This window comes from Rhamphochromis longiceps, linkage group LG1 (assembly GCF_057381845.1).
Source record: "Rhamphochromis longiceps isolate RC_006_pf linkage group LG1, R_longiceps_female_GT1.1, whole genome shotgun sequence".
NCBI lineage: Eukaryota > Metazoa > Chordata > Actinopteri > Cichliformes > Cichlidae > Rhamphochromis > Rhamphochromis longiceps.
In genome coordinates this window covers 29,703,111-29,726,306 of record NC_140557.1, presented here as the reverse complement: position 1 = coordinate 29,726,306, position 23,196 = coordinate 29,703,111, and the positions used below count along the sequence as shown (strand labels likewise).

The 23,196-nt window shown below is 40.0% G+C and overlaps 2 protein-coding genes, 1 long non-coding RNA gene and 1 pseudogene across 3 annotated transcripts; 2 read left to right on the top strand and 2 right to left on the bottom strand.

Moving 5' to 3' along the window:
* Window positions 1–708: 708 nt before the first annotated feature.
* On the bottom strand, window positions 709–3,559 carry LOC146678957 (uncharacterized). Its single transcript, XR_014912489.1, has 4 exons — window positions 3,194–3,559; window positions 2,453–2,534; window positions 2,100–2,279; window positions 709–1,613 (listed from the first exon to the last, which is right to left on the bottom strand). It is a non-coding gene; the product is annotated as an uncharacterized LOC146678957 (long non-coding RNA).
* Window positions 3,560–5,063: 1,504 nt separating this feature from the next.
* LOC146678955 (hyaluronan and proteoglycan link protein 3-like) lies at window positions 5,064–14,675 on the top strand. The gene is made up of 4 exons (XM_085405339.1): window positions 5,064–5,512; window positions 5,608–5,753; window positions 12,711–13,013; window positions 13,444–14,675. Exons 1-4 carry the CDS (start codon window positions 5,304–5,306, stop codon window positions 13,737–13,739), a joined length of 954 nt encoding a protein of 317 aa, XP_085261465.1. The 5' UTR covers window positions 5,064–5,303; the 3' UTR covers window positions 13,740–14,675.
* On the top strand, window positions 6,892–9,679 carry LOC146678956 (uncharacterized; annotated as a pseudogene).
* A 240-nt stretch (window positions 14,676–14,915) lies between the features above and the next one.
* Window positions 14,916–17,141, bottom strand: LOC146678954 (uncharacterized). Its single transcript, XM_085411740.1, has 4 exons — window positions 17,004–17,141; window positions 16,299–16,476; window positions 16,009–16,223; window positions 14,916–15,255 (listed from the first exon to the last, which is right to left on the bottom strand). Exons 1-4 carry the CDS (start codon window positions 17,025–17,027, stop codon window positions 14,917–14,919), a joined length of 756 nt encoding a protein of 251 aa, XP_085267866.1. The 5' UTR covers window positions 17,028–17,141; the 3' UTR covers window position 14,916.
* Window positions 17,142–23,196: the final 6,055 nt, after the last annotated feature.

Here is a 23,196-nt window from a genome sequence, read left to right as displayed (position 1 = left end):
GAACTGACAAGACCAAAGCTGAACGTTTAGGAAGTTTTGAGTCTGTTACATCTGCGTAAAACTAACAGCATTTCATAAAAAGAACTTCATAGCAACAGTGAAACATGGTGGTGGTAGTGTGATGGTCTGCGGATGTTTTGGTGCTTTCCTGAAGTGCTAGCACACTTGGATATTCCAAAACACACCAGCAAGTTCATCTCTGAATGGTTCAAAAAATAAAAAATTGAAAGTGGCATAATTAAAATCTGGACTTTGATCTGATACTTAACACACCACTCATGCTTGAAAACCCTCCAGTATGTCTGAATAAAACAATTCTGTAATAAAGAGTGTGCCAAACTCCTCCACAGCAAGAGAGACTCGTTGCCAGTTATCGCAAACGCTTGAATGCAGTTCTTGCAGAAGACTTCAGCTTGCTCTTTACACCAGTAATTACACCTTGTTAGCCCATAAGCTCACAATCCTGGCATGTTTGGCCTCTGGCAACATCTTTCATCTCTGTAAAATAAAAGCAGTGGAGGTCAAAGCATCTCTAACGGTGTGTTCACACCGAACGCGATGGGTGCAAGAAAAAAGCCCCAAACGCCCCTAACTTGACGCGTGTACATTCGCACCTCTACTCGTGTCCAAGAAAAATCCATCGCGCCCCAAAATATCATATTTTAACGCGCGTGAACCAGAAATGTGGGAGGGATGTGGGAGGAAGTTTTGCCAGACCGGTATCTTTGCAAGATGGCAGGTGTCGAGCTAGCGCTTGAAGAGAGAGTCTCCCTTCTCTATTTACTGTGGAGAGCAGAGTAGCGGCATAAAGGACATCCTCGCCGTACCTGGGTCCATCAGGTCCTCCAGAGGTGTGAGCAGTTTGGTGAGTTTCACCACTTGCTCCAGGAGCTGCGCCTGGATGACGGCCGATTCCAGCGCTATCACCGTCATTCACTCGGCCAGTTTGAGCATCCTTTATTAAAACAGAGTTAGATAAAACTGAACAGTTTGGTTCATCTTTAGTTACATGGTTCTATCTTGATAAGCTATGTCTTATCACGGATTAATTTTTCAAAAATATTAATGATTTAAGCAAGGAAAGGGCTACATGTCAACACACAACTCTTTATTTCTATTAATGTCTCACTTCATTCCTACCTGATTGACATGTTTAGGAATTATGAGTGATTGGCTCACTGTAGTTGTGAAAGTTGCTACCAATCAAATTATGATATGTTAAAGTTAAAACAAAACACAACTGTTTTAGATATTATCTAATATACGTTTGGAATTATCCTTATAATTACAAAATGTTTTATGTAAGATTTAAGTTTTGTGATTTATATCTGACATCACAAAAGTATTTTGGAATTTGAATAATGTATTTTGTAACTGCAGTACACATAATACTGATTTTGAACAATTTTGTCCAGGTTCCTTGTCACCGCGGACTCCTTCAGCACCAAGCGTTCAGTTACAGAGTCGGTGTGTCAGATCACCCCCCCAGGCAGCGACGGCCATCTGGGACTGTCTAGTGGACGACTTCATGGCTGTGCCTTCACCTGGAGACTGGCGGTCCATCACAGAGGGATTTCCAGGAGCGCTGGAACTTTCATCTGTGCTGTGCAGCTCTGGATGGGAAGCACGTCCAGACAAAGGCACCCCATATATCATATAGGAGACACACACATTGATATACACTAAATATTTATTTCATTTCTTTTTTTGTGGTGCCCAAATTTATGCACCTGCTTGATTTTGTTTAAACAATTATTGCACACTTTCTGTAAATCCAGTAAACTTCTTTTCACTTCTCAAATATCACTGTGTGTCTCGTGTATGATATTTAACTGACATTTTTTATTGTAACAACCAACGATTTATAAAGGAAAATGATGTCTATTAACAAGGTTGCCCAAACTTCTGCATCCCACTGTATTAGTATATTTTGTCATTAGTATAATATGAAATAAATTCTACATGTGTCAAGTCGTGTGCCAACATTTGCTGTGTAGTAGAACTGAGACATTAGTCATTATAAACATTTATTTGAAATAATATTAGAATTCTCAAACAGAAAAACATTAAACATAAATATATAAAATATAAGTATTTACAGAGAGACAGGAATAAAAAGGACCCGCTGCTCTCCAGAGCAGGAACAAGGCTGAGGAGGAAATGCTCCACTGGAGACTGGTGTGGCCTCTTCAGGGACACCAGGGTGGCCAGCTCCACCACCGATGGACCGTCCTGGGACCCGTCCCTCATCTGCCTCGGAGCCGTCCTCCCCTGTGGGCCTGTAAAACAGCACAAAACACAAAGAAATGAGAAGGCTGCTACTAGATTTTAATTTCAACATTGAGAAAAAAAACAAAAACAGGATATAATCAGATTGGTTGTAGATATTTAGTAAAGGTGATCACAAGGGAATCCCACCGACTAAAAAGGTATCAGTGCTTGCTGTACATACCTGTGGGTGCAGCAGCAGGAGCTCAGGGACTGGGGAGCCAGGAGAAGCAACAGGGGATGCTCTGCTGCAGAATCAGTTGGTTCTATCAATATAGTATTAAATGTTAACAGGTTGAATATAATAGTCATAGAGTAGACAGTGGTCCCTCATTTATTGCAGCAGGGGTTGTCAGAATAACTAGCCCCTGGCCACGCACTTTATACACTTTTTTCCACACACACGAACATTGGTCACAGTTCTCACAATTGATTCTCAAAGTGCAAACCTTTGTAGATTGCAAAACGTAAAAGTATTATTATGCCGCCGTTTGTCTTCATCTGCCTGCCACTTTCGTGCGCGGTGCAGGTGTCTATTTCCGAATGAGGCTCATAGTTATGGGTGTCTTCGTGCTGTTTTTTCTATTGGACGTGATGGTTATCAAAACCAAACATGATAAATTTGGCAAGCGCAGGAGACGACACGGAGCAGATTTGTCAATCAGGCTGCAGAATGCAATGCTGTACGGTGCAATAAAAAGAAAAAGAAAATTTAAAAAAAAGAGGCAGTGACGGATGAACAGCGGGACCACTGTGTGCTGTTTATTAATAAACAATAAAATATATTCTTAAATGACAACATGCCTAAAAGCAGAACGGTATTTGTACGTCAGTGGGAAAATAGCGGTGGCTTGCTAGCTTTTGTGCGGCTTCCCCGGGTCAGTGAAAACTTTAGAGAAAACTTAAGAAAAATGAATGAACTTACCAGGTTGCCCGATCTCTTTACATATCTTCCTCCAAGCTCGGTCCTTTATATTCCTGTCTCGGTCCAGAAAGCAGCTGGTGTCGTATGGCTCCGGGTTGTTTGCTACGGCATTGATTAGCCTTCCTTCTATTGAAGAATAAAGGGCTTTGGCTGGATCTGCCCCTTTGAACTAGGTAACAGCCACGTCACCAGGCTCCTGATTGGTTGTCGCGGCGCGATTTGACGCTGGAGTTCAGATTTTTCCAACTCGAGCGGGGGACGCGAAACGCGTGTATGCACAAAATGCAACACATAAACTCACGCGCGTGGTTTTTTTCGCGAGTCAAACGCCTGAAACGCGCTACACTCACGCGCGTTTCAGGCGTTTTCGCGTTTCGCGACGCAAATCTGCGTCCGAATTTTCGCGGGAGCCGCAATCGCGGGTCATCGCGCCTTTCCATTGACTTTACATGTAAGCCTGACGCTCTGCCTGCCTCTATCGCGTTCGGTGTGAACACACCGTAACACATGACACTTCTTCACTGTTTGTGTCTGCTGTATGTGACTGTGTAGGTCATGTTTTCCACACCATAAAAGGAGCTCTTTTTAAAGATTACGGTGTTTCTAGTAAATGCTGCTGCCCTCCATAACAAGTATCTGCTTTCAAAGAGTTTTCCTCCACAAACAGCCGCTCAGCGATCCCATGTGCCGTTCCTGTTGAAGTGTATTACTGTGGTGACCTTAATATTTTTTATAGAGCCTCCACAAAGACTTTACCCAATAGTAGAATAATATGCGTAACATAAAAGGCTAAATTTCCATCAAAATCACGATGATCTTTAACTTTCCTTTAAAGCTATAAACCACTGTAACTGCGCTTACTTTGCGGGGGTGGGGGTAATTTCTGTAGGTCTTCTTGAACCGCAGATGCCCTACCTACCACAGCTTGCACAAAGAGACACACACGGGGATGTTTCCAGCAGCTTGATGACTGTGCTTAAGAATCAGAGCAGCGGTACGACCCGACACTCCTCGGGGAGAAGGTCAGGACATTCTTCATCATTATTAACTGGCCCATAGCTGCACCTGTTTTTTATCATCGACAGAGACCGAGGGGAAGCTAAATGCGGTATTAATATCCTGGGAATATTTTTGATCACTTTGCCTCCAGCTCTCCAACATCAGACCTTTCACACGAGGTGGAAAAACCACGCAGACAATTTCGCGGTAAGTGGGAAAGAAAGCCATCTAATAATAATTATTATTATTATAACAACTGTACGTCAGATATAATTTGTTAGCTTTAACCTCCTGCATTTTTAATTTCTCTTTGATATTTGGGCTGATTGGGACCTGATGAATGTAAAAACAAAGAATTACCAGATTTTTTTTTTAACGAGAAAACTACTGTGACGAACATTAATGGCTATTGTTACATCTAAACACTGAAGTCACTTTAAGTGACAGTCCCGCAGTGTGAAAACGCATTTTCCCTGTATAAACACAGCAAACTATATACAGTGAGGTCATTACATTTGGCACACCTGCTAAAATTGTATCGTGCTTTCCTTTACTGCTGCTGCTTTATTATAACATCCAGTGTTCACAATACAGCAAGCAGAGTCTTCATTTTTTTTAAAAACCCTCGAGAACAAATACTTTTTTGTCCTCCTCCCTGTCATCTCCATATTCAACATCTTTTGTCGACTATATCCACTATCCCGACTCTGCACATGCCCTAACCACCTCAGCCTTGCCTCTCCTTGTCTCCAAGCTGCTCAGTCTGAGCCGCTCCTCTGCTGAACTCATTTCTGATCTTGTCCATCCTGCTCCATGACCTTTAATGATTAATTAGCTAATATTTTTTCTCTTCGCAGGTTTGAGGATTGTGCAGACACTGATGATGATGATTTGGTGCTTCCAGACTGTATTGTTGTTCATAGCTCACCTGGTTCTCTCAGACTGGGCCCCGGCTGCCCCCCCAACCCAAAACAGCTTCTTCTACGGTGACTACCTCAATGAAAGCGGCAACAACGAACGTATGCACATTATTGCTCAGACCCTAACCTTTTAATATAAAATTAGTATGATAAGTTAAATCTGTATTTATTCTGCAGTTCATTTTATTGGTATGAAACTCTACGTGGACTCTGCTGAGCAATCAGTGCTTTCGGTCAGAGGGGGTAATGCGACCCTACAATGCAGATTTTGGTATGAGCCTGTGCCGAGCTCACCAAGGGAGGTCCGGGTCAAGTGGTCCTGGCTGCCCGCCGCTGGGGGACAGGAGACTGATGTGATCGTGGCTTTCGGGACTCGATTCCGAAGTTTTGGAGATTTCAGGTTAAAGATATGATCAACTGAATAAGATAACCTGATCGCTGACTGTTTGACCATGTTTTTCTTTAAACTATTAACATGCACTGTCTGTCGGGCAGGGGTCGTGTGCAGCTCCGACAGGATTTCCCAGGAGATGCTGCACTTGTGTTGAATAAACTCTGGCTGAATGATACAGGTCGCTATCGATGTACTGTGGTGGATGGACTGGAGGACCAAAGCGCAGTGGTTCACCTAGAGCTACAAGGTACTGCATTTACACCTTCAGCTATCCTGTTTGCTTCCGTGAATGAAAGCTGCGACATGTAGAGTCTAGATCAGCGGTCCCCAAACTTTTTTGCACCACGGACCAGTTTAAGTCCGACAATATTTTCACGGACTGGTCATTAAGGTGTCGCGGAGAAATTCAACAAAATAAAACCGGTACCAGTACCAAAAAGAAGATGATTTATTCATAACACAAGGGAAAATTCCCAGAGAAACAGAGTTAACGATAAAAACGTCAGAAAAAAACCCTCTGACAAGCTAAAAACCGATAAAAATGGGGCGATCGTGGCTCAAGAGTTAGGAGTTCGCCTTGTAATCGGAAGGTTACCGGTTCGAGCCCCGGCTCAGACAGTCTCGGTCGTTGTGTCCTTGGGCAAGACACTTCACCCGTTGCCTACTGGTGGTGGTCAGAGGGCCCGGTGGCGCCAGTGTCCGGCAGCCTCGCCTCTGTCAGTGCGCCCCAGGGTGGCTGTGGCTACAATGTAGCTGCCATCACCAGTATGTGAATGTGTGTGTGCACTCTTAGAAAGGATGTGTTAAAAAATGACACAAAAAATGTGTTGTTACACTATTAACACATTTTGTGTAAATTTTAACATAACATGTGTAAGAAAATGTGTAAACATTGAAAAAATGTGTAAAACGCTTAACACACTTGATGTGTTGCACAGTTTAACACATTTTGTGTGTTATTTTCAGAATCTAACAACAGGACCTAAAATTAGCAGCTCAGTAATTTGATGCTAGCCCTGTGTTTAGTGAAATAAATTGTAGATTAACAATGTATTATAACTATATTAACTGAATAAATAAAATGTTTAGTTATTGTTTGTTTTCCTTAATCCTTTCCTCATTACTTTCAACAAATAAAACATTTTATAATGTAATGTGGACCAAGGTGTGTATGGTGTACTAAAATTCTGAAAGAGGATTAATTTTTTATTTCTCAATATGTATGGCATACCAATTAATGGCCATGGCTATACTATAAGCATAAGTATCCACAAAGAACAGGCTTAATTTTGACCATAACATGTGAATATAATTGAAGCAAAAGTAGAAAATGAAATGAGTAAGAACACACATGCTTAAAATTGAAACAAATTCTGCCCAGCAACATGACATACCGGCGGCGGGAAGGGGGCGCTATCTTTCGCGCCACTGAGACAAAGGAGACAAAGATGGAGGTTACGTCGCCTAGTATGTTGTCAGACCTTACAGTAAGTATCATTTACCAGTTTATCTTAATGTACTGAAAATATGCCGGGTTTCTGGAAGAATGTGAATTTATATAAAATATAGGAGTTATGTTGGAGTTTAGAGTTTAAGTTAATTACTGCTTAACTATACCTAACTAACCTTAATGTAACAGTCTTGCTAACATATCCTACTCTTAATTTTATTATTAGTTCTTGGATTTCGTGCCATACTCCATTAGAGTTAATGTGTTTTGGTAGTATTTTTATGTATTACTTTATTCATGTATTTATCTATTTACTTTATTTATGTATTAGAGTATTCAGAAATTGCTCTTAGAACCAGTGTGGTAGTTGGCTAGCGGCTCCGACAGGCATTATGTTGTCTATGAGCAACGCCAGAGTCAGCACCTAACCGTAGCAGTGTTGAGTAAAATGACAATATTGTGGTTAGCTCTGAATATAGCAAATGTAGTTATCACCGCGACCATTCGTTTACTAGCAGAGAATAGGAATAAAGACTGAGTAACTTTAACATGAAATATACCTCATATTGACAGAGATAATTATTTTTTCAAGCAGTTAAAGCAGTTTTTGCATCTAGTATGATTAACTAAAGTATGTGCACATTCTTTTTTAAGGCTTATTGCTGGAAACATGCTCTGATATAGTTTCTTTTTTATGCAGAACTTCTGAGGAAGTAATAGTCAGTGTTATTTAAAAAAACCAAACAACAGCAACTTGACCATGCAAATTATCTTACTTATTTAGCCATGTGTTTCATTTTTTCAGCACACATATGACAACTTAGAATCTGTCAAAGTCCTTGTAACCACTTTTATAGATGAGAAAGAAATTTGTAAAAAAAAAAATTCTTATTGTCAGCAGTGCCACAGACATCAGACATCACTATTAGTCAGGATCAGATTTATTCACCAAGTAGCAACTAGAAGATAAAATCAATTTATTTATTATTCAGAATTTCTTTTAGTCATTGCGTTATAATCACGTAGTTAAGAAACCGCCTTCTTCTGCTGCAGCTTTTTGAGTAAACTCGTGCTTTTATGCTCTGTGGAAATTTGCTGTCATGACTTTGAAGATTATTGCAGAGAGGTAAAGTGTCTGGTGTTGCCTTTACACAGTCTACCATTACCACAGAAGAACAAAGTCAACCCCTGAAGTCACTCAGGAAAGCCCCACAGATTCTTAAGGAGTATGAAACCTGTCGGTGCCATCGAGGAGGCTCCTTGTGAAGACTTGCATTGGGGATTTGGTGGAGAGGTGTGGTTAGTAAGTATAGCACTTTACTGTACTTTGTTAAAATTTTGCAATGAATGTTTTCCTTTAAAAATGTTGAAGTGCACAGAAGTAAAAAAGTTTGTTTTCCAGTTACCCTCTTAGTGCAGAGAAGCTAACTGTAGCAAAAAGCATCCTCACCACTTTTCCACCCTTAAGTGGCAGGACAGGGGGAAGGATTTGTAAGTAAATTTAGCATTTTAATAATGTAAATTCCACTACATACTGTAAATTGCACTTGTTCCCACTTACTGTGTATCGTTTAACCTTTATCTAATTATTTATTAGAGCTTTTTTTCTCAGTTAAAATTGCTCAGCTGTTACCCATATACCTCTGTCCTTTCTTCCTCAGGAGCATTATTATGATCCAGTCTCTCATTGTGGATTCCTAGAGACTAAACTGCGCAACCTTAGACGGAATCTCGACCAGGGGCAGAGACGTTTTAAGAAGCGAAAAGTGACAGATGACTGTGGTGAAGACAAGAAGCTCAGGCGAGAGGATGGGAATACCAGCAGCACAGATGAGTGGGTCACCCAAGTTATTGCGGCCCTCAGCTGAGAACCTTCCAATTATCATGTCAGGCATGGAGGAAACATACACCAGTCTCAGAGCCTGGAATATTCGGAGAGTACCCACGGTTTTTGGACATGCCAAGTCTGGTAAGTTGCTTGGTTCTCTGGTAATGGTTTATGTACTCCTTCTCCACTCAGTTGTGTTTTGCATACAAAGTATGTAACAGGAGTCGATACATTTGGAGGTATGTTTATGAGCTCCTAGTGAATATTTTGAAAGTTTTATAACTTCAGAGTTTGATCATTACTCCCTGCGCACTGATTACAATGAGCATCACTTTTCACATGGTCCAAAATCTTAGTCGTACCACCAAATGACTATCTAATAGTAGGGACATCAAATGACAATGCAGAAAGTGCTGCTCGTGGAAGTGAAAACCCTACAAAAAATCACCTAAATCTGTATGAAACTGCTTTCAGCAGCACTATTTTCAACAAAAAAGCTCTACAGGACAAACCGCAGACAGACAACATAAGAAATTGTCTGCTAGAAAGTTGAACATCAGCTAAAAAGTCCTAATTTTTTCTCAGGGTCTGATGGGACCCAAATCATAGCTAAAATTAAGGAATAATGGACTTGTATTCAAATACCACTCCAAGTAAATTGTTGTTTCACTGTGTAGGTAAGCTTGATGTGGAATGGGTAATAGAAATGTGATACTATAAAGTTTGATTTTAGCCTTTCAGCTACTAAATGGACAGAATGTACTTTTGATTTAATGTATTTAATGCTTCATTTTAAACGTAAACACTTCTTTTATTTCCGTAGGCTGGACTTGGAGTTTGGCAATCTTACAGGAGGAAAGGTGGACCTCTTTTTGCGAAAATGGGAAGCCAGTAGGGCTGCCACAAACGATTATTTTGATAGTCGACTAGTCACCGATTATTTATGCGATTAGTCGACTAATCAGATCATCATCCACTGGACGTAAAACTACAGCTTATTGCACCAGCAGCATCTGCTCTTATATAACTATCATTAGCTTACAGCTTTAAGCTTTTAAGGTGCTAACTAAAAATAAAGACAAGATGATAGTTTATTCAATTTTAATGAAATTTGCAGATTGTTTCGGTAAAGTTTAATAAACTCCTTGCTATCTAAAATATAACAGGACACCGGAGTATATTCTCCAGCATCTCACACTTCTGATGATCAGCTGTCTGCTTGACGTTTATTCAGCTGTGTAAAAACTATAACTTTAATCTCAGCCAAACCGATTTACTCAGGAACAAATAAAATACTAAAAAAAAAAAAAAAAAAAAAAGCCATACAACAACATTTTTAATTTATCTAAGTGACTCATATATATTTAACCTGAGTCGCGAAAGACGGCGGTGGGTTTGAAAACAATTTGCCGGGAGTCCGGTGTTCTCACGGCGCTAGTGACCTAGCCCCCGGCTAGCTATCGAGCTAGTGGGTAACAGACGTCTCCGAAAACGTCGGAGCGCTTTTGAAAATATGTGGTGTCCTGATAAACTGAGCAGATATTTGAGGTTTACACAGCTACATTCTCGCCTGAAAATATGTTAAACGTTTATTTTGTGACCCAGAAAGAATAATAAGAGTAATATTAAAACTAACTAGCTACCGCCATTGTTGGAAACTAAGCTGGGCCGCGCTATGAATTCTGGGACACAGCTGCTTCTTCTTCTTCGGGGTTTAACGGCAGCTGGCATCCTTGTACATGCTGTGCTGCCATCTTCTGTTTCAGTCCGTTACTACACTCTTAAATCCTGCTATTATTCCTTCGTCTTTTGCGATCTTACAAAGCTTCAAACGACACGTCGACTATTAAATCAGTCGTCGACGATTTTGATAGTCGACGTAATCGTGACTAGTCGACAAATCGTGGCAGCCCTAGAAGCCAGTATCATTCCGAAGCTCAAATCAGTAGCTGCCCTGGAAACAAGAACCCCCCCGCCATGTGTTAACACACCTACTCCCACCAGTTGGTGCCAGTCGTTGCAGCCTTTTTTGCACTGGTATGTATTCAGTAAAGTTCTCACGGTATTTACCTGAGGAAAGCATTTGTCTACACCTCACTGAATACTATCTTTATCTTCCCCATCTCCAAGCCTGGAACAAGTATTGCATCGCTTTGCAGTGATCCTGAAGCATCATCCACAACACACCAACCCCAGCTGATATGCATCGGTGATCTAAAGAGGGCAACCAGGCAGTACATCATTGTTGCTAAGAATGACAGAGTAACCATTTCTCTGAATGATGGCCTGACGTGTGCTGTGGATAAGCTTTTCAAACTGTACTGGGTATGTAACTTGTCCTATCCAGCACCACTTGGCTCCGTCTTCACCTTCTTTGAGTTTGTCTATGACCTGCCGCTGTCCACCCAAAGGAAAACCAAAGTACTGGAGCTGATTGCACAGATTAAAGGATGCAAGTAAAATGTTCACCTGTCCAAAATGTAGAGAGTCTCTGTTCACAGAGGTGAGAAACCTCATTTGGCATCTTTGTCAAATACACTGCTTATCAGGACTGACCATTTTTATGCCTATGCAGTGGAAAGGTCAGACAATATGAACTGATTGGCTGAAATTTTTGATTTTCGTATTTAAACCCAAGGTACAAAATTGTATAACCTGGATGCTATATTCGCCAAAATGTATGTTTTTCTGTTTGCATGCAACTGCACATTTGTTAAATGTTGACAATTTGTTGAAGATGACAATTGTTACCTTTAAAAATTTTAATTCATGTATTGTCTGGATTATATCAGAACATTATATATATATTGAAAAAATTGAAAAAAGGGCAATCATATATATTGCCCTCAAATTTTTTTGACATTTTAATGATCTAGAGAGATAGAAAGCTAGTCAGATATGAATTTTGTTTGATTTTGTAAAGTAAAAATTGTGATATAGCTTTGGCTAAAATTGAATTTAAAACATTTTAATTGAAAAGATTCTGACAGCTGTTGTTCATTCAGTTTGTAATGATTTATAATATGCCAAATAAAAAATGGAATTCAATAAATGTATAATATATACCCATCTTTTTTCTCCTTTTTTAAAAAAAATTGAAATGTACACATTTTAACACACCTTTGTGTCAAAATAACACATCTTTGTGTTTACATTTTTTAACACAGAAGATGTGTTAAAGGAGCAGACACATTAATTGTGTTAAAACTGACACATCATGTGTTGTCCCTAATCTGATGCAGCACATGTGTTAAAATTTAACACATGATGTGTCAATTTTAACACATCCCTTCTAAGAGTGTGAATGGGTGGATGACTGGATATGTAAAGCGCTTTGGGGTCCTTAGGGACTAGAAAAGCGCTATATAAATACAGGCCATAAAAACCCTGAAAACCAGAAATTTCGCATCCGAGCCTCATCTTTTACGGCCGTTACCAAACGACTTACGGACCGGTAGCGGTCTGTGGCCCGGGGGTTGGGGACCGCTGGTGTGGATATCCATTATAAAAGCAGACTGCTTACATTTGCAAATAAATAATCAATTTAAAAAAAAGAAAAAAAAACCCCTGCAAACAACTGACAAACATTTTACTTTCCAAATTGAGTTGCCATAGAAAACCACACAATTAACTTTAACCACTCATCTGTTTGGTTCAGCTGACCCAGTAGCCTGTGATTTCCCACTGTTGCAGATCAAAGTGTTCCGTTTTGTAGTTTGTAGTAAGAGCAGATGATTGCAAACCTACTTACTGGAATTTAAAAAAAACAAAAAAACAACAACAACAACAAAAACCCCACAAGCCAGTGGTAGTATCACCTGGTAAGCAAAGTAGTAACAATAGCTGAAATAACAATAGCAGTGAAAGCTTGACACACTTTGAAGTCCACATAGATATTCTGATGTCTGATTGAATCTTCCACCCAGGTGTGGTGTTTCCCTACCAACACCCTCATGGTCGTTACCATCTGAGCTTCCTGGGAGCCCAGCAAGCCTGTAAGGAGCAGGACTCGACAGTGGCCACCATCACACAGCTCTTCCAGTGTTGGAAAGAGGGAATGAACTGGTGCAATGCCGGTTGGCTAGCTGATGGGACAGTCCAGTATCCGATCACGCAGTCCAGGGAGCCCTGCGGGGGAGCCCGCCTCGCCCCGGGTGTCCGCCGCTACGATAGACTTCACCTCTACCCTAATCACTACGATGTCTTCTGTTTCTCCTCTTTGCTCCAAGGTGAGGCGAAGCAGAAGGTGATGCGAGGTCAACAAGGCCACAGAGAAGCTAAAGTGATATTGAGTGGCCATTTCCTGATGTGTAATTGTGTTTTCCTTACTGTGACATGTCAAGATGCCCACACTGACAAAGATTAGCAGATCCATTACTTAGCAGTTTCACACCCTCATTTCTGAAGAGCACAGTGGCACAGATTCCCATTATCCCTCTCTTTAAAGGTGCTAAGACTCATTACTTGAGCCTCCATTTATTTATACATATAGTGTATGAATAAATGACCTAACTGAATGTTCTAATTCATCATAATTAATTTTACAGAAACTCAAGTACAAATACACATTAGCATTTATGGGTGATAAATCGCAGCTATATAGCAGTCTGAAACACGTCTGTGCAGCTAACTGTCAAAATAAATGTGTTTTATTCTAAGGGAGAGTCTACTACCTTCAGTCCTCTCACAAGATGAACCTGACTGAAGCTCAGCATGCGTGTCAGGAGGACGGAGCAGAGATTGCCAAAGTTGGACAGCTGTATTCTGCGTGGAAGTTCACGGGGCTTGACCGCTGTGATGCCGGCTGGCTGGCCGATGGAAGCGTTCGCTATCCCATCACCAGACCTCGAAGTAACTGTGGTCCGTCTGAGCCAGGGGTACGCAGCTTTGGTTTCCCACCTCCGCAGCACAAGCATGGAGTCTACTGCTACAAGTTAGATACTGAAAGAGTGTAGATCTCCACCCATCCTTGGTGGGCCATAACATTTAAATATTTTTTAAAATTGTTATTATAGCCAACAGGATGCTTAACACTGTAGACGAGTGCACTTCTGCAGTCTGCAAAACATCTACAGGTTCACAAGATGATGAACAGAAGAAACTTTAATGCTACAACATTTAAAAAAAAAGAAAGAATCTAAACTCATATACATTTCTTTCCATGTGAGCTACTACAGATTTTACTTATAATTACCACTGAAATTATTCAAGTAGAATAAAACTACTTTCAGCTGTTTCTTCATTAACAAGGGCTCACCACATCAGCTAGCACTGCACATTTGATTTAGCAGTTTTTGTAGAGCTTTTTCACTTCTTGGATCCATATGTAAACCACTACGCTATGGAGCTTTAAATACTCCAACAGAATAGTAAAAAGAAAATCCCTCGTTATATTTGACACGAGGATTCAGAGCTCAAATACTAGCATTCCTGTACTTTTTAAACATTTTTTTTCCTTTCACTTTTACTATAGCTGAGAGACAGCAGGAATATAAAACGAAAACCTGGGGAGAAGGAAAATAACATTCAACAAAGTTGCTGTCTGATTTCCTCTTTCATATATGAACGTAAAGCATTTACTGTGATGTCTCACCAAGTTGTACTTACATCGTATCTGAAGCACATGACAATCAACTCAAAATCTAGCAAAGGAGCCGTCTAGTTGATTTTTTTTAATGGAAATATATATCCTATTTATTACAAATAAAGATCCTCATACAGAACATCTGGTTTTGTCTCTCTGCTGCTGCTCAGTGTTTGAATGTATAACTCAAGCATGCCACCTGTCCTCAACAAATAAGTCTGTTAATTGTTAAACTAAAAAAAAAAGTGTTTGAATTCAACTATCCTGCTAATTCGCACACATTTATATTAAATACTGAAATGTTTGAAATAATTGTCATGTTGTAAGTTTGCATTTGAGATGCAGTAGCCTGGCACAAAGACACAAAACACTCCAGGCTTTGTCCACAGTGAAAAAGAAAACATATCACTTCCACTTCTTTAAGTAATTCATGTGCAATCAAAATAAATAAATCTGTATTTTATTTATATATATATATATATATATATATATATATATATATATATATATATATATATATATATAAATAAAAGACGGTATGCTCTTCTCTATGTAAACTGAGCTTCGAGAAGAAGATGCTCGATTTTCATCCTGACCCCTGCCTTTTTCTGAGGAGCCAACTTCTTAAACACTTTCGTGAGGGTCATAAAGTAATACTCATCGCAGTCTTGTGGTTTTGGAGTGTCTGTCTGTACTCCTTTGTGACATTTAGAGGAGTCCATCTCTGTACTCCTCTTCATTTTCCTCCCAGTGTCACATTTGCCTGATCTGGTGAAACTGTGAGACACAGAATGGCCGCCGCTGGCTCTGTGGCTGTTTTGGCCCTCTGAATCTTGGCCCTCTGAATCTGAGACGATAGTTATGCCGTTACCGTTCACATCCCTCTCCTGTAAAGATAAAACATTTTTTAAACCAATTAAAATCTCTTGGATGACTTTCCTTTTTGTTGGTTTGATGCTCAATTGGTAGAACTGGTTCCACATCAACAACGTTGAAAGAACACACTGAAACATTTGGAGCTATTAAGCAAATAGCTTAAATATGTGCAGGGTTCTTTCAACAACGTTCACATCTCGCCATAAGGATTGTGGTAATCAGTGGGACCTTCAAACGATGTTAGCATATTTAAATTTAGCAATGAAACAGAAGCAGCTGGTTGAAGGTAATGGGTATTAGGTGACTGCTGCTTGTCTGATATATGGCTGGCAGTGCATGATTTTATTAATATAAATAGAAAGGTACTCTACTACAATTAAAGGTCTGTAAAAATCTTAAAATGAAACCCATTCTCTCAACCCCCTCAGCCCCAGTTATCATGAATGTTGAATATCAGAGACATCCACTCATTCTGGGCCATCTCTTTTTCCTTCAGAGAAGGGGAGCTGTGCCCCATCTATAAATTTCTTGGATGTCCCCCTGATGTTTTTAATAAATGCTGGTTTGCTTTGTTTGGACAAGCTGACCAATTGGAAGTGACTGAGTCTCTTTCTAAAGTGGCTACAGCTTTTCCACTAGACCACACACAAAGTATTTAATAAAACTATAGACATGCACACTAAATATTTAGGAACATTGTTAAGAGATAATGCATATCTGCTTTAACGTAGAGCATGTGCAGCACTACACCATCACACCCTCACCATGTCATATGAAGGGCTCCCTCTGTCATTTTGGAATCTTTGTGTCAATTCAGCCTGTAGTTTGGATAATTTCCGGACCCTCCTCTGTTGTTGCTCACTGCAAAATGACAGATGACTGTGGAAAGTTTTCCTTCTTATCACTGTGGCTTTGCAGTACAAACAGTGGTAATGCGCCTGACTTCTGCACTGGAGTCTACACCTGTGGAAGGTGTATTCTGAAACAGAAAAGATGTAAACATCATGATTAGGAATGAGTTGGTTTAACTTAAACTTAAAGTTCTGAAACATACTTCCAGTTTCAAAGGCTTCCCTTTGATGGCTGTCCAAGTGGATCCTAAGACTGGGGCGGTTTGTGGGTTTGAAAATTTCAGGTGAACAAAACGGACAATGAAATTTTCCTGGAGAACAGCAAGTGTTGCATTTTTGCAGAGCAGGAATAGAAGATCCCTTCCGGATAGACACGTGAAACTGGAACAGATAATAAAGTCATTAATCCGAAAATATCAGATGCACGAAGAAGGGCAGCCAATAACAAGTCCTGATTTCTGCTGGAGGTACGACAGCAAGGAAGCTTAGTAGAAATGCAATTACTTGGAAACAGCAATGTGGAATTATAAAGTTTTAATTTGTGTTATTTAATGTGTCCAATGCAAGGGAAAAAAATGTGTAATTCTGATTGCAGTTGAATCACTTTTAATGACTCTTAGACTATGTTTGTCAGCAACTGCTAGCCTTTTTCAGAGTTAAACTTACTCCTTTGCATCTCTTTGTTTAAGAGATGCAAACTGTTTGTTTGCATTTTTCTTTTTTGACCTTGTTTAGGTCAAAAAAGAAAAATGCAAACAAACAGTTCCTGTGACTAATGACTAGCTTCATTGTTAGCCACCTGCTAGATAAGCTGAATGACACTTAGTTAGTTGCCAAATAGAAAACAGTCAACCTGCTATGAAGGCAAAAGACTTATAATCAATGCTGCCTAGAATAAAAATACTTACATTTAACTGCTTGGGACTGTCCATCTTTCTCACAGAGCTACCTGAGGCCTGCTCTTCTTCTTTGGGGAGCTCACTGCAGTTTTTCACCCTTTATATTGCTTTGCTGCCTCCCTCTGGTTTTGAAGTGTCTGTCTGTACACATTAACATTTTTGTACTCATTTTCGTCATCCTCACGTTCACCTGACCAGGGGAAGCGTCGGTGCTCTGAAATGATAGTTATTTTGTTACAGTCAAAACCTTTGATGTAACTCGCCTCTTAGTGTGATGCTCAGTTTGTAGTAACATGCAGGTAACATTATTCAGCATGCCCACATCTTTCTAAAGGCTTATAAACCAGCTTTGTCACCGACTGCTAACCATTTTTAGGGTTAAAGTTACTCTTTTGCTTCTCTTATGTTAAATACAAATATAAGCAAACAATTTCCAGTGTTATGATAGCATACATATCAGCCTATCTGATATGTTGCCTGTAAGCCAATTAGCTACCAGACAGAAGAGTTAACCTCCTATGAATATAAAAGGCTCATAATAACTGTTAGTTGCTAGCTAAAACAATATTTGCATTGAACTGTTGGTCACTGTCCGTCTTGCTCACAGAACTACCTGAAGCCTTTTCCAGTCTTTTCTATGAATATAGCAGCAATTGGTTATCCTTTAAATTGCTTTACTGCCTCCTTCTGGTTCCTGTCAACAATAATTTGAGTCTTTTAATTGAATTTTACAAAACCTTTAACATTAATCCCCCCCCCCCCCTTTACTAAGTCCACAGCCTAAAGTACATGTGCAAACTTGATCGTAACTTGCACCAGTTCTGATGTAAAACTGTAACCACTGCTACAGTGGGGCAAAAAAGTATTTAGTCAGCCACCGATTGTGCAAGTTCCCCCACTTAAAATGATGACAGAGGTCAGTAATTTGCACCAGAGGTACACTTCAACTGTGAGAGACAGAATGTGAAAAAAAAAATCCATGAATTCACATGGTAGGATTTGTAAAGAATTTATTTGTAAATCAGGGTGGAAAATAAGTATTTGGTCACCTCAAACAAGGAAAATCTCTGGCTCTCACAGACCTGTAACGTCTTCTGTAAGAAGCTTTTCTGTCCCCGACTCGTTACCTGTATGAATGGCACCTGTTTGAACTCATCATCTGTATAAAAGACACCTGTCCACAGCCTCAAACAGTCAGACTCCAAACTCCGCCATGGCCAAGACCAAAGAGCTTTCGAAGGACACCAGGAAAAGTATTGTAGACCTGCACCAGACTGGGAAGAGTGAATCTACAATAGGCAAGCAGCTTGGTGTGAAAAAATCAACTGTGGGAGCAATCATCAGAAAATGGAAGACATACAAGACCACTGATAATCTCCCTCGATCTGGGGCTCCACGCAAGATCTCATCCCGTGGGGTCAAAATGATCATGAGAACGGTGAGCAAAGATCCCAGAACCACACGGGGGGACCTGGTGAATGACCTGCAGAGAGCTGGGACCAAAGTAACAAAGGTCACCATCAGTAACACACTACAACGGCAGGGAATCAAATCCCGCAGTGCCAGACGTGTTCCGCTGCTGAAGCCAGTGCATGTCCAGGCCCGTCTGAAGTTTGCCAGAGAGCACATGGATGATACAGCAGAGGATTGGGAGAATGTCATGTGGTCAGATGAAACCAAAGTAGAACTTTTTGGTATAAACTCAACTCGTCGTGTTTGGAGGAAGAAGAATACTGAGTTGCATCCCAAGAACACCATACCTACTGTGAAGCATGGGGGTGGAAACATCATGCTATGGGGCAGTTTTTCTGCCAAGGGGACAGGACGACTGATCCGTGTTAAGGACAGAATGAATGGGGCCATGTATCGTGAGATTTTGAGCCAAAACCTCCTTCCATCAGTGAGAACTTTGAAGATGAAACGAGGCTGGGTCTTCCAACATGACAATGATCCAGAACACACCGCCCGGGCAACAAAGGAGTGGCTCCGTAAGAAGCATTTGAAAGTCCTGGAGTGGCCTAGCCAGTCTCCAGACCTCAACCCCATAGAAAATCTGTGGCGGGAGTTGAAAGTCCGTGTTGCTCGGCGACAGCCCCAAAACATCACTGCTCTCGAGAAGATCTGCATGGAGGAATGGGCCAAAATACCAGCTACTGTGTGTGCAAACCTGGTAAAGACCTATAGTAAACGTTTGACCTCTGTTATTGCCAACAAAGGTTATGTTACAAAGTATTGAGTTGTATTTTTGTTATTGACCAAATACTTATTTTCCACCCTGATTTACGAATAAATTCTTTACAAATCCTACCATGTGGATTCATGGATTTTTTTTTTTTCACATTCTGTCTCTCACAGTTGAAGTGTACCTCTGGTGCAAATTACTGACCTCTGTCATCATTTTAGGTGGGGGAACTTGCACAATCGGTGGCTGACTAAATACTTTTTTGCCCCACTGTATCTATAAACAGTAAGTACAGTTATCAGTAAAGAAGTATGCACAAATCTTGAGTCACCGCTCTTGTCTTTATATTTTGCTAGAAAACTGCTAAATAAATGCAGCGATTTTTTTGAGTTTGTACAGTTCTAATGAACATGACAGTCAATATTTATTATGACCATCTTTATCCTTTGACACACCCTGAACTTTCTTAGACAGCTTCCTTCTTTAAATAGTCTTCAGGAATAGTTCTTCAGGCTTCTTGAAGGACATTCAAAGCTCTTCTTTGAATGTTTTGCCTTTTGTTGTGTTCTCTGTCAAATTTCTCCCACACTAAGGTTGAGGTCCAGGCTCTGTGGAGGCCAATCCATGACTGATAGTTTTCCACTATGTGTTTTTCTATCTAGGTGAGCTTCCAATGCATTGAGAATGTGTTTGGGATTATTGTGATGCTAAAACAAATGCGGTTCCCAGAAACTTTCCAAATGGTATTTCATGCTGGATTAAAATTTCACAGCACTTTTCTGTGCAGAACAGCAGTTGCTGAAATGAAGCCACAAACCCTCGTGTTTTACAGAGGCTGTAGGCACTCACCTCACTCCTGACCTCCTCTATACTTGCTGATGATGATTTTGAAGCAAAAACCTTACATTTGGATTCATCACTCCATAAGACTTCTTGTCACTGATTTTTAGAACAGTTTTTATGTAACTTGGCATGCCTGTGCCTTTTCTCCCTGTTTCCTTCCTTGAGAATGGTTTCTCGACTACCACCCTTCCACTGTGAATATTTCTGATGATGCTTCAGTGAACAGTGTAGATGGAGCAGGTCCTGTCAGGTCTTTGGTGGATTTTGTTCCCCTGTTTTTTAATAACATGACTCTCGGATACTTTTCATCTGCTGTAGATAGTTTTACGTTTAAAGATATACCTGGAAAAAAAGATAATAGGGGAAAAGCTGGGAGCCGAGGATCAAGATGATACTGACAACCTTAAAGCTGCTTAAAAGGGAAAAACAATATTTTACATGATGTTTCTTTACTGTTAACGCTGCTGTTTACTCTATCTGTACCAGACTTTAGACAGGACATAGTTTTTATTAGGTGAAGTTTTTGTTATTGAACTTCCCAACATGATCCCAACCATACTCGAGATGCTGACTCACAGTCAAACCAAATATTGCACTGTCTCAAACACAAATGCCTCATACACCTGAAAGATACCGAGGGGTGTGTGAATGTACACTGACGTTTCTGCTTTCTTCTCACTGTTCACACATAATATTTCATTTCAGATTTTCAGAGGTCAAAGCTTTGCCACCCAGAACTCCTCACGCTCAATTAAGTTGCCTTTGAAAATAATTTTCTGCATGATATTCACGCTGAGTTCAGGAAATCAAGGAAATCTATTATCTTGCCTGGCTGTGTGATGCAGATGGGGGATCATGTGAAATTAAGGCATGAATGTCATGTTGATAAGAATTTAAAATGCTTTGTTTTAAATAAGTAGATGCTACATATATCCTTGAGCTCCACATTACAACCAAAACATATGACTGTCATCTGGTGGATTTAAAGGTTGTGGTTCTCATTGCTTACCGAAAAGCCTCCATTTCAACCAAAGAATTGTCCGTTTATATATAACAGAAACAAAAATATGATGTTTTCAGAGTTTCGCTTTAATATAATAATATAAAACTGTCATTCAACTATAAAACTTTATGGGTGATTCAGTCCCTATACAACCACAGTGAGAGCTAAAGCAAATAATTCCTTGAAGTACATCCTAAGAAAGGCACAATCCCACCACTTGGAAAAGATGGTGAGCAAAGAGGAGCTAATCCCACTCCTCGTCCTCCTGCCGCCCCTTGATTCCAGATAAGACACTTTGATCCTCAGGTGTCCCAACAGGTGTTGATTGTATCTCCGGTGTTTGATCCTTTGAGGAATTTCCTCTGCTTTGCCACACGGTGGAGTCAGTGTAATACAACCCAAGGACTTTTGCAGACAAAATAAGCAACCCCAGTCATCTCATAAACTGCTCACATAGGAATTGAAAAGGAGAAAAGAAAAAAAAGGAGGAAATGATCGTTTTAGATCCCAGACAATCAGTGAATCAACAATCAGATATAAGTCATTAAATGCTAGACAGAAAACGACCTTCAGAGAGTGCCACCTTCTTACTGCTTTTCTTTGTGAAACTACTTTCTCTGTACACAAACATCCTTTTTATGAATCTCTCGTTAAATGGAAACAGGGCATCCTATTGTGAGTCATTTTATACAAATTGGTTTGTTTGTATAAAATGATCTAAAACCTGTTTTTCTGTTGAGTAACTGGTTCCCGAAACTGACCCGAAAGCAGAGCACTGTGTGTTTGGCAAGCTATGGCATCTGTGTTTTATTGGAAAGGAAAGACACAAAGAGTGCAGTTTTACAGCCATGTGTAAAAATGCCTCGAAATAGAAACAAAACAAAGGCGGTGGATAAAATTTGACCAAATATGAGGCTGCCAAGTACACAAATGTTTGGTTTGTTGGCTTTACAATGTGGACTTTTAATAATCTACCTTGCATAACAAGTAATTCTTCACAAAAACATGCATTAGGTGGATTCATTCATTTTGTTCTCACATTAGAGCCAACAGCAGAATATGCAATATAGTTCCACTTCATGGTCCTTTGTAATGGCTTTATAGCAATTTTGTTTTAGGGAAAAAATATCCTGTTTCCAATACAGGTGCTAATTGCCTTGCAGGTCAGGTTACGGTAAATTGTAATTAGCCAACATTATACAGCAATCTGCCAATACAGCAATGTGTGAGAGATTTTACAGGACTCTGAAAACCTAAATATACACCATGCCTCAGTAGCTTGTAGAACCAGCTTCAACAGCAACAACTTGAAGTAATGGTTTTCTGTATAACTTTATCAGCCTTTCACATCACTGTGGAGGAATTATGGCCCACTCTTCTATACAACACTGCTCCACTTCATTGAAGTTTATTACCATTAGTTATGCATGCCTAAGTCTTGCCACAGTATTTCAGTCGAGCTGAAGTCTGGACTTATCATTTTCAGCCATTCTGTTGTAGATTTACTGCTGTGCTTGAGCTCAAGTCCTGTTGAACGACCCCGTTCTTTCCAACCTTTAGTTGTCACACAGATGCCCACATGGCCTACAGTTGAGTTTGTGGTCAGCTCAATGACACCACCACCATGTTTAGTTGGTATGAGGTGTTTGTGCTGATATGGCGTCTTGTTTTGTTTTTTGTTTTTTGTTTTTTTTTTTCAAATATGCTACCGTGCATTACAGCCAAAGATCTGTAATCTGGTCTCATATGTCAAAAAGACATTGTTCCAGAAATCTTGTGGGTCATTGTCATGCAACTTTACCAGCTCTAGTGTCGTGTTCTTTTTAGAGAGAAGCGGCTTTTTCCTGGCAACCCATCCAAACAAACCAAACAAGTATTTTTAGTGAATTTAGATATTGAACTTGAACATTTAACATACAAACCAAGGGCCTGTATAGTGTGAGATGTAGAATTTGCCAGAATTTGTGTTTCTGTAAAGGCGCTCACACTTTCTTATCAGCTAATCAGTTAATTAAGTGCATTTAATTATCAGCACCTGGCTGCTACTTGTCCACCTAATTCCTGTGGAAGCACCAAAGACGTACTTAGTGTCTTTTTCATGTAGAGCTGTTTTTCAGAGCACAATAATGATACAAAACTAACAAATATATTTAGGGTTCTAAACTTATGCATAA

What these genes read in the sequence shown, in the direction of transcription:
- LOC146678955 (XM_085405339.1), top strand. Translation starts at nt 5,304, where the DNA reads ATGAAACTCTACGTGGACTCTGCTGAGCAATCAGTGCTTTCGGTCAGA. An exon ending in CGAAGTTTTGGAGATTTCAG is followed by an intron (nt 5,513 to 5,607) that starts GTTAAAGATATG and finishes TCTGTCGGGCAG; the next exon opens with GGGTCGTGTGCAGCTCCGAC. An exon ending in TTTCTCCTCTTTGCTCCAAG is followed by an intron (nt 13,014 to 13,443) that starts GTGAGGCGAAGC and finishes TTTTATTCTAAG; the next exon opens with GGAGAGTCTACTACCTTCAG.
- LOC146678954 (XM_085411740.1), bottom strand. Translation starts at nt 17,027, where the DNA reads ATGGACAGTCCCAAGCAGTTAAAT. An exon ending in ACAGTCCCAAGCAGTTAAAT is followed by an intron (nt 16,477 to 17,003) that starts GTAAGTATTTTT and finishes TATCTGTTCCAG; the next exon opens with TTTCACGTGTCTATCCGGAA. An exon ending in GGAAGCCTTTGAAACTGGAA is followed by an intron (nt 16,224 to 16,298) that starts GTATGTTTCAGA and finishes TTTCTGTTTCAG; the next exon opens with AATACACCTTCCACAGGTGT.